This window comes from Haplochromis burtoni, unplaced genomic scaffold (assembly GCF_018398535.1).
Source record: "Haplochromis burtoni strain Fernald_Lab_line unplaced genomic scaffold, NCSU_Asbu1 Contig_41, whole genome shotgun sequence".
NCBI lineage: Eukaryota > Metazoa > Chordata > Actinopteri > Cichliformes > Cichlidae > Haplochromis > Haplochromis burtoni.
The window spans coordinates 326,232-337,408 of record NW_024582402.1 but is presented as its reverse complement, the minus strand read 5'-3'; the positions used below and the strand labels follow the sequence as shown (position 1 = coordinate 337,408).

Genomic DNA, 11,177 nt, shown 5'->3' with positions numbered 1-11,177 from the left:
GTTCACTTATATTGCCATATTTGGAATACTGTGTGGAAATCTGGGGAAATACATACAAAACTTCACTTCAACCACTATGTAAAATTCAGAAAAAAGCAATCAGGATGATTACTAAAGCAGGATTTAGAGACCATACTAACATCATGTTCTTGAAATTAAAAATTCTGAAATTTATGGATCTTGTAAAATATAAAACTGCAAAAATTATGTACAAAGCCAGATACAATATGTTACCAGGAAATTTACAGACGATGTTTTTTGACAGAGAAGGGGACTATGAATTGAGGGGAAAATTTAATCTGAAGACTCTTAAAGCCCGGACAAAGGTTAAAACCTTTTGTTACTATTTATGCGGTAAAACTGTGGAACAGTTTTACTGTGGACCTACAGCAATGTTCAGGCATTAGTCCGTTCATAAAGATGTTTCGAAAACTGCTTTTGGAAGAATATGAAACTGATAAAGTTGATCACCCATTGTATATATAACTATGCTAAATTGTATCTAAATTATATCTATCACTGTAGCTATGTTTATACATGTTCTCCTTGTTTATTGTGTGGGGTAAGTGATGATGGGAATTAGGTGAATAGTGGGATTCAATAGAATGTTGAGCATGGGGTAGGGATTATTAAGTATGTTATACTTCTTCCTACTCCATTTCAGACCTAATAATTGTCATTTCATATCATTTAGACTTTGTTTTATTTTATTTATTTTATTTTTTTGTTTTATCTGAGCACATACGTGTGTGTATTTACATATATATTCGTATTTGTAAATGCAAGTATGTGTACTTGTGTATATATTGTTTTTTTCCTGTATGTGTCTGAAATAAAGATACAATACAATACAAAATGGTTGTGCCCTTGTTAACATTTTCCAAAAACATCCAGTGAGCTGGACTGGAGTCTTTGCTGTGCCGATTCTGGCCCCGGGCCTTATGTTTGACACCCCTGTTTTAGAGTCTAAAATTATGCTCAAAAATGACTAGCTAGCCACTATAGTAAGTAAACAGCTGTAAAAATAGGGATTACAGAGAAGAGGTGAGTGTATCGCATATAATAATTTTCACTTGAGCTATGACCTCTCTTGTTGTGCTCTACACAAATAAATTATAGTTTAACAGCTTTTAGTGAGGCTGAATTGTTCTTAGTTGCATTCAAGCCTGTAAAGCAGCCAACTCCCCTAAGCACCAGCCCTGGTACTGGTAATGTTACCATCTCTGTGAATAGCAAATGGTGCCACAGCAACAATAGCTCTATTCACAGCAAGTCTAGGGCCTCTGTTCTTTCAAGGAAATGAAGATGATATTTGTAAAGTTTGACCATTTCTAATGTACAATGCACTTTTGGTGCTGAGCCAAAGTACCCCTCCTTGAGCCACTGCCCTGCCTCCCTCTCACCCACACCTCCCCCCTTTCTCTTCCCCTATTTCACTTGCTTCTTCTGCCCCTGTCTTTCCAAATCACAGACACAAGCGCCAGCTGCCCAACTGGTTTGTCTCACTGTCAGTCAAAGCACGGGGATACTTACAGTATGTCCTTACCTGCTTCTGCTGGAGAAAACCCCCTGCTTATTCCCTAATTCACGTCCTTCACTCAGCCTTTATTTAAGTATCGGCATGAAAAAAAGCTAATTTGATAATTCTGCAGACATTTGTGCTACAGCTATGATACTAAAAATGGAAAATGAGAAATAAAAATGACACTAGTTGAATGAGGCCCCCGTGTATTTGGCCATACACCATGATCAGCCAATTGGATACACCAGAGGTAATTCAGAGTTCACAGCCTACATGCTCAGAGTGGTACTAGCACATCTGTCATTAGCAAAAAGGAATTACAGAGAATAAGGAGAGGAATGTGTGGTTTTATGTGGAGAACAAGGAAGCAATAAATTAACCAGCTGAATCCAAAAGCAATGAAGTGCAAATTAGAAGAAATTGATGGAAATCTTGGGAGTGTGGAAGAACTTTGGTCACAAATCAAAGTTTTACTTGAAATTGAGCTTGCTAAGGTAGACCAGTGCATGCCAAGTCAATGTTTGACTTGGAAGCTGCTGCAGCTCAGAGCAGATTCTTAGCATTATTAATAAATGCCAGTATTTTAATAAAAGCCATGGGAGTGAAGAGGAGTGTGACAGAGCAGAGCATTATCCCTGAGTAAAACAAAAGGCTGTTGTATTCCTTTTACTGTTGAATAACTCCTCATTTGTACAAACTAAAAACACACCTATAAAAATGTCAGTTTGTCAAAAGTGCCAGTATCCTTAACCCAGGCACGTCCAATTGAAAACAGCATCAACAGGCCCTCCAGCCATTGTGATTCTTGATTACACTCGGAGGGGTCACAGGCATGCATTTTTGTGCACTGCAGAGACAAGTTTTCCTGCGTCAAGAGCCGCAAAGACAGATACAATCAATACCAGACCAGTAGAGTCTGATAGAGTCTTGTCAGTCGACGGATTAGCACTTTATTATTCAACGCAGACTTAAGTTGGCTACGCTTACAAAGAGGTAAAGCTTACTTAGTATAGCTTAAAGGGTCAACTGGCGGTCACTGCCAAATGTGAGAGCCTTATGAAAACATCAAGTACACCAAACTAGCTGCTGCTAACAGCTGGGCATGCGAGAAGTTGTGTTTTTCTTTTAAAACTTTGGGAGGAAAAAAATCCCCCAAAAAAAATAAAAATCAAGAAATCTCTACACTGTGAGGCTAATGAAGGAGCACCATGTTTGTGTGTCTCCCCCTGGTCTTTGTCCCAGTTTTCCTGCCTTCTCCCCGCTGTCTTATCAAATAAAGACCAAAAAGCTCCCCACCTCAAAAAACAAAAACAAATGCCGCTCAAATTTACCACACATCTCTTAAAAGGTAAAAGGGTGCAAAATAAACAAACTATTATTTAGCAAATTTCTGCATCAATATTTTCTGCACATTCAAGGCCAACTAACAAGCTAACACCAACTAACTAATTGTCTAGACATTTAAACAACAAAAAATGAGACTAGCTGACTAAGAGGCAGAAAACCCTCAGCAAAACACTTAAAACTACTTTAAATGGACACATTTAAATTCAGGCCCAAAAAATTCTATATTTTAGGAGCTTAATGACACCATTTATCATTTCCTCGGTAATTAAATCATATTTTAAATGTCGCCAAATTGTGCGCCCAACATACAGCCACTCGTTTTTACATCAAACTACAGCAGAACAGCGCTCGGTAGCATCATTCCACCTTTACTCGTTCACATCTTCTATTCAGAGAGCGTGCAGGATGCAGCAATAACTGTCAGGGTGGAGGTCAGCAGCATTGTAACATCTTTGAAACAGTGGCTGTTGTACACTAATAAAATAAGAATAATTTATTTAGTCAGCTAGCATGTCTGGCACGTACGAGTAAGGGGATCAATGATTAAACGCCTACCCGACTAGTCGCTCACATCCCCATATGTGCAAGTTAAATTATTCTGATATTTAAAAAATGCCACAAAGTAAAATTTAATGATATCTCACTCTTTTCTCATTGTTATTATGTTATCTTTTTTACTTTAAAGGCCACCTTTAGTTTACAGTAGTGATGTGCCGTAAGCGTCTCACCACTGGCTGCTAAAAACAAACAAAAGAAAACAAACAAAAAACAGAAAAAAAAGAAAATGATCTAAATAGTGCCCCCTACCTTGAGTTGACTCTGGTTTGGGAGCTGCAGGCAGGGGTCGCTGGGACCTTGGCTGACTCGATGGGAGTGCCATCTTGATGGGGCCCACATACTCAACATACGTCCCTGGGAAGTCGCCTCTCTGCTTAGTGCGCTCGTTGTACCCGAGGAGCCAGCCCAGACGCTCGGGGTGCTCCACGCAGCCCTCCTGGTAGTTTTCCATGGACATCAGAGAGGCCTTGCTGACTGTAAGAAGGTCTCCAGGCTGCAGATCCAAGTCCTCGTCCTGGTCCTTGGTGAACGTGTAGAGGGCACGGTACTGGAAACCTTCCGCCGCCATTTTGTGACAGAGGCAAAAAGTAAAATGGCCACCGCTTCGAGGATTTAGGATCGGCCTGAGTCCCGCTGTAACAACAGGGTTAGGCTAGACAGAAATCCACCTCTGAAACCAAAATTGTGGCTGAGTTACTCGAGTCTGGTGTTGGTACAGTGGCTTAGAGGGTCGGGGGGGATGAAAGGAGGGGAAGTCAGCCGAAGCTCAGCAGCATTTTTAAAAGTTAATAACGAGGAGCTCTGCTGCTTTTGTGTCTGCAGTGTCAGCGGCTTTACACCTGACCGGTGTTGGTGGACTGGTGCACTTTCCTCAGCTTGATACCCCGGTTGAGCCAGATGATGGAGCACAGGGAGATCGTTGGCAACATGCTTTTTCAAGCAGCAAAAACCTGCTGGCTGGGTGCTACTGGAACAGCCTGGAAAAGGGTTTTCCCAGTGACAGGCCCCGTGTCGTTGGCTCTCCACGGTTAAATCAAGTGGCCTGATTGGCGGACGAGTGCCAGGGTGGGAAGGTCTCTAATCCTCTCTGGCTCTTTCAGATATCCCACATGTTTGGGGCAGGAATAATGACCGACCTGTAGGAAATAAAAAGTGCATAAATTAAGAAAAAAAATTAGGAAAAAGATTTAAAAATATAGTCGAAAAAATTAAAGTAAAAAAAAACTATTTTTAAAAAAAAAAACAATAAAAAAAAAAGGATTAAAGGTCAAATCTATTCGATAAATGGCAATAATTAACGCGACTTATATCTATGTGAAACGAAGCCTAAAGCGGCACATGAAAATGGCGAACTGCGACAGCTCCATGCATTTGTGCAGTCTTCGGTTAGGACAGAGAGCTCGGATGATGCTGCTGCGTCATAACCAACAGCAGACTGGGTCCCTGGACAGGAGCCTCCATTCCCTCCACTCTACATTCACACACTCACAGCCTTAACTGACTCGTCACAGTTTCCACAGGAACAATAAGTTTTCCTGTGAAATGAACGTCTCTTCAACTCGCACAACAGCACGTACGATTAACAGAACCCCAAAAAAGGGGTTTTAGCTGAACTGGCATGCAAAGGAAAATAAGGACTGCACCTCGACTGTAGGGCGACCAGAATTTTCTAAGACGTGCAGAACCCTCTGCAACAGTTCACTCTCCATCAGAGAGAAAAAAGGTAGCTCTGTGTTGCCTAAGAAATATTTTGACTTCTGTCAAATTTACTGTACCAAGCCTGCTTCAGATGGGAACGTTGAATGGACAGCCAACTGAGAAACCACAGTGAACCATCACCATTCATATTACACCCCTTGAAGTCACTTATCTCATAGCTTCCACATATAGCAAAAAGGTCAGTCCATGGAAATGTAACGAACGTCCTCTGATAAAGCCGATTGCAAGGCCCAATTAAATGCCAAGTGCAAGTGCGCAATATATATCCTATAAAAGCGACACAACAGTCTGAAAATGCTAAATATTATCAGTATTAAAGGTTTGACTAAAGTAAATAAATGAAATCTGTCGGTCAATCGACCAAAAATTAAAAAAAAAAATCTACATTTTTTGGGAGTACATGTTGGAAACACTTGATTATAAAATCCACAGTAAATCGTGGAAAAATTAATGGGCAATTTTGGCCGAGTTTCGAGCGGCTGAAATTTAAAAATGCTAAATGCTAAACTGCAACTATGCTGGGAAATGAGACGGGGTGGGCGAGAAAGAGAGATTATGGTTTCCAGATTAAGTACGACATCTGTGGTCTGTGGACCAATCAAGGACAATGGTCCTACTAACCTCCCTGGACGTGATGTCAAAGAGGAAAAGAAGCAGGTGGAGAGTGAAGGTGAAAGTGGCACAATGACTGATAGAAGTTTCATCGTGGTATGGCAGTAACAAGGCATTTGGGGCAATTTTCCAAAACGTCCAAATCTCAATAACCACAGGCCTGGTTTGCGAGGCCCGACGCTGTACCAGCGTTTCATAAATGTCCATAAATGGACAGCATTTTGAATAATGTACTGCAGACGCTTAAATACAGTTGGGTAAAAGCATAAAAAATTCACCGAAACGTCCAGTTTGCAGCCGTGAATGCCAAAGTGCATGCTTTTGAACCTTAGTCTAGATTATCCTCTCCACCCCCCTCGACATTCCGAAAGCGAACGCACATTCACTGCAAAGCTTTGTGAATAAGGACGTTGTCTTTTTAATAAAAAAGGTTCAAGAGTTACTGTGATAACAGAACGCTGCACAGTGCAAAACTCACCCCACTTTAGGTTCAGAGGGAAGCCGGACAGGCTCAGCCAGACTCTCGGTCCAACATCCTTCGAGTCGAGAAGCAAGAGGTGCCAGGCTAGACACGTGGCACTGGCATACCCAACCACAGCCCGCAATCCTCACACCACCATTACCCCTAAACTCCCTCCCTCTTCTCTCCACCTGCTCTCCACTCCCCCCCCCAAACACACAGAGTCCTGCCTCCAACTGACCCCCCCTCCCGATCCTCAGCCAGCGAAAAAGTCCAGCCGTTTTTCCAGTTGCTGTAATAATTTAGTTCTTTATAGTCCGAGTCCGGCTGCAGTAAAGCAGCAAAAACAAGAAGAAACGGAGGCAGAGGAAAAGGCAGAGCGCTCTTATTCACCAGTCCTCTTTTAGTATTTAGTTCCAGAGAAGAAAAAGTCGCACAAGGTGAGAGAGGAGTCATCTCTGTTCCTGTCCTACTCTGGCAGTGTTGTAGTAGCTCACAGTTCAGCACAGCAGCTGGAAAGCTCAGTGTCTGTGGATCCATTCGTTTTTTTAAGACTCTGCGTTCAGTCTGAGCAGACAGCGGCAAAAAGCAGCGAGAAAAGAGAGTGAGAGACGGAGCAGTTTGCTATCAGCAGAGTCCAAACGGCTGAGGAAGACCACAGGAAAATAATTAATGAATAGGCAGCGAGTAACTCACTGTTGCTAGAGAGAGGGAAAGCTAATCCCGGCCTCTGATTGGCTGCTGCTCTGGCCATGTGCTCCCCAGTCACCAGAGAAACCGGGCAAATCAAGGAAATGTTCTAATATTAGAAAATGTATCTAGGCAGTGATAAAACATCTGACCTAAACAACTCCACCTTTTCCAGCACCTTTGACTTTTTTTCATCTTTGCAACTGTGATGACTGTTTGTAATATTTATTGAAGTGATGATTTAAATCAAGTGCAGCTACCCTGGGAGAAAGATGTAAAAGAAAACATGGAAAAACTCCAGACTAAGTGTGATTGGAGAAAACTCCATGAGTCACAGTGAAGCTGTGCAATGGGATGAAAGGAGATGATGTTTGTTTTTCTGAGTTCACAGGGAGAGGGATACAGTTAAAAAAAATACAATAAATAATACAAAATAAAATACTTATTAAAAACATGTCACTAATAATTTATTAGTCTTTCACTGTGTGGGTTTTTTTGGTAACCGACATTTTATGGCATTTATTATTGGTGTGATTAAATCGAGACCTACAAACTGAAGTCTGCTTTCTAAAGAAAACAAATGATGTGTTTAGTCAGCCAGCACAGTGCTGACCTGTTTGTTGCACCAGCATGCGTATATAAAATGCCAAATAAGCTATTAAAGGCATCACTGACACTGCTCGAGGATCAAAATGCCACACATCTTACATCATCATTACTTGTAAAATCGGTTTGTGTAACTGAATCAGTGGATTTTAAACAGATGTAATCTTTTATTTATTTACTGGTTGTTTTTCTAATTTTTCTAATGTTTATATACAAGTGCAGAGGCATGTGCTAAAACTCAAATGTGAACAAATATTTATCTTTTTCATGTTATTATCATTGTTTTGGGTTTGGTCATCAGTTTTAACAAAAGTAAACAAACTTGATGTTCATGATGACTAATTTGCCAATTAAGAGAAAGCGATTTCGAGGATGACATTTAAAATAGAAATGTTCATGTAGAGTATCGCTGTAGCCAATTTTTCCTTAGGACCGATCCATGATGGTGATTTAAATATATATAATAATTGTTAGATCATTAGTAATTACACTGTTTGTAACTGGTAGATTAGTTTCTATGTAGATCTAGATGCTGGTGAGCTTCTTTACACTCAAAATGCAAATTTTGATCACTTCAATCATAGCGAAGAAAAATGATGATTTCATGATGATTAAGAACTTTTTTATTTAACACAGTAAATAAATATATATAATAGGTAATCAGGTTATTTTAGTTGTGGTAAATAACAGACATGAGGCTAACATTGCCATATGCCATTTTTAGTTTACTACTTTCACCTGAACAGCTCAGTGGTCATGTCTGAGAAAGTTTATTACATTCAAGAAGCTTAACTTTGAGGAGGTCCATCTTTTTGAACATTTAAACACTTCCACGGTGGACACTGCTTTAGTACTGGATGTGCACATGTCCATGTCCCTTAGCTGGTTTAGTCCCCCTCAAACAGTGGTGCAGTGTAAGCTGTTACACCAGATGTATAACACCATGTTGCTGATTATGATTTTTTGCGGTATTAATCTTCTTGAGAGAATGAAAACAAAAAGGAAATTTAATGAGCAGTGCAATAAAAGCTCCTCAAAAATTAACAACACATCTAAAACTACTAGAGAGATTGTGCGTGAACAAACAGTTGCTAACTGGCAAGATCCCTCACGTCTCCATGTCACCAAAATTCGGAAACACTGATTACATCCATGTAGGCCAGAAAGAAAGTAGTTACTACTGCATCTGAAAGTGGCAAGAGAAACCTGTCTGACCAAATAATAATTTTTTAAAAACAGCTGAGGAGTTTAGGATTTTAGGAATGCACCCTAAGCTTAAAAAAAACAAAACAAAAGATTAACACGTCACATTACAGATCACTCCCTGTTCCACAGACAAAGTTCTGGGATTTTTTTTATTCATAAGCATTACTATCATTTCTTCTCTTTAAAACTTTCATAATCACAACAATGCAACCAAAAGTTCAGACATTTATGTGGGCACAAACAGTGTATTTGTGTATGCATGTTTTGGTACTTCACGGCCCTGCTGGGGAAGTACTGACTACAGAACCACCATGCATGCAGTCTGGCCGCAGGCCATCTGTCCACATGGATCTGAAAAATCTGCTGCGCCACAGGCAGATAGGGCGGGCCAAAAACACTGGAGCCTGCAAAGACTAACTTTCCAGACTAAAATTGGTTCTTACGAATTTTATGATTCCAGTTTCGTTCACCTGAATTCTATCTGTCGCAAATGAAGCCGAAAAGCTCACTTTGCTAAATAGAAACATCTGCTAGATTATTTAGCACCAAGACTGCACTGTTCAGGAAAGTCAACTATGCTGCAAGGCTCTAAAGTTAAAGAGGACTCGGTCTATTTATCAGAAGCGATAACTTCAATCCATCTGGTCAAGATTATGGATTTAAACATTTCCACTTCACCAAAGAAATCAAATCTGATAAACCTGCAAAGTCTGCATCACTTGAAAACACCAGACACAAACAAGATAATGTGTGCCTTTATCTCCTCCTCAACTCCTCAAAGAAAGAAAGAAAAAAAAAAAATCTCCCAAACCCTTTCATAACCAACTACATTTGACCGAAAATTGGTAATATGCAGGTAGCATACTGCAGCCTGCATCTATAACACATTTATGACAACAAATCTAATCAAATTCTAAAAGGAATCTGTTTAATCTGATACAATAAAGACGTTTTAATAATGCAAGTTATTCCTGGATTGCAGGAAAAAGAAAAAGACAAGTCCCAGATAATTGCAAGTGACCAATAAGATTTGTGTCCAGAGTGTTGTGGTTGGGAGGGTAATCGATTAGGACTTTAAATAGACTCATGATTGTCTCTGGGAAGTTAGAAAAAAAAAAATCACAACCCCACAAAGCACAGAATATGCAGTATTTCCAGGCGAGACATGACTAAACCGTCCTTAAAGACTAACTCTGCTGCTATTTTGATCAAACAGGACCATTTCAGTTTAACTTCGACATCAAACAAAAATAACCACAGCTTTAGTGCCTCTGCTGGAACTTGAGGCTAGTTTAGGTTTTCTTCACCCCCTCTGAGAGGTGTCACTCGGCATTTCAAGAAGCACCACTATTTCCTCTCTTTTTAGTGTGTGTGTGTGTGTGTGTGTGGGGGGGGGCATTTAAATACAACAGCCCTGCCAGTCACTCGGAGCATCTCAAGACATTTGAGAGAAGAATGAAAGCTTTGCCACAAGTCATGCATCACACCGATAAAGCATATAATGGAGGACTGACATTTGGTTGCATAATGCTCGATTCATAATTACAAGACAGGGGGGTGCGGGGTCTCAGCACAGTTGAGTGGCTTGTCTCATTATGCAAGTGGCACAATTTCCATTAACTCCTCGATGGATGCCAAATCCTTAAACCAGGGATGTAAGAGACGCATCTAGTCAGGCCTTCAGCTACTTTAGGCCTCCCATAGTCTGCAGCCAAGGTAAAGACACTAGTAACACATACTAGCAATGGTATACACAGGGAGTACACTGCAAATATATTGCAAATGGGTCTTTTTAGTAGCGTTAAAATACAACTAAACAGTACTAATGAGACACTGACATTACAGAATATTTTAGCACTAATTCTGGCAAACTTGACAAGTCATTTTTAATCGTTTTCACGTCAACAAATAAGCCAGGGAAAACGGTTTAAACTTTGAAGCAGCTTAAAAAAAACTTGCTCGGCATTTGTACGTCAGCGAGCGTGAGCACCGAGCAGCGCGGCGCGAGGGCGAATTAAAGTTAACATTTCACCATAAAGAGCACAGAAACGCACACGAGCGCGACAAAAAAAAAAGTAGGTCTCCTTTAAACTTTAAAAGTAGGACACAAGTCACCAACGTGAAGCTGCGTGCGCGGAGCACACTTGCAGCGCTTCCACCATTTTCCAGTACAGTGGCTGCCGTACTGGAAATGTGCAATAACTTGGAAAAACTCACCGCGGATATTTCTTGACTCTTCGCACTTTTGGGTTCGGAGCAAAAGTCGCACACAAGATTCCGAGTGGTGGCTTGTCTGCAGACGACGGCTTCTCTGTGAGCTCTAAACTTCCAGCAAGCCTTTGGTTCACTTCTTAATTCCGCGTCTTTCTTTTCGCTCTTTCTTTCTTTTCCCGTTCATAACTCCCTGCTCCAACACACAGCCATTTTCCAGCTCAGCACGGTGCAGGGAAGGAGGGC

General features: G+C 40.7%; 1 protein-coding gene across 2 annotated transcripts in view; it reads right to left on the bottom strand.

The window, feature by feature from the left end:
• pik3r2 (phosphoinositide-3-kinase, regulatory subunit 2 (beta)) overlaps positions 1 to 11,177 on the bottom strand; it is a 32,818-nt gene extending 21,641 nt beyond the window's left edge. The window contains exons 1-2 of one of the 2 annotated variants that reach the window (XM_005920634.3): positions 10,938 to 11,177; positions 3,677 to 4,563 (exon numbers count right to left, since the gene is read on the bottom strand). In XM_005920634.3, the coding sequence (XP_005920696.1) occupies positions 3,677 to 3,995 (319 nt within the window). In that variant the 5' untranslated portion in view covers positions 3,996 to 4,563; positions 10,938 to 11,177. Of the gene's footprint in view, positions 1 to 3,676; positions 4,564 to 6,236; positions 6,371 to 10,937 lie in introns of those variants that run through there. The other variant, XM_005920635.2, reaches the window with a different exon arrangement.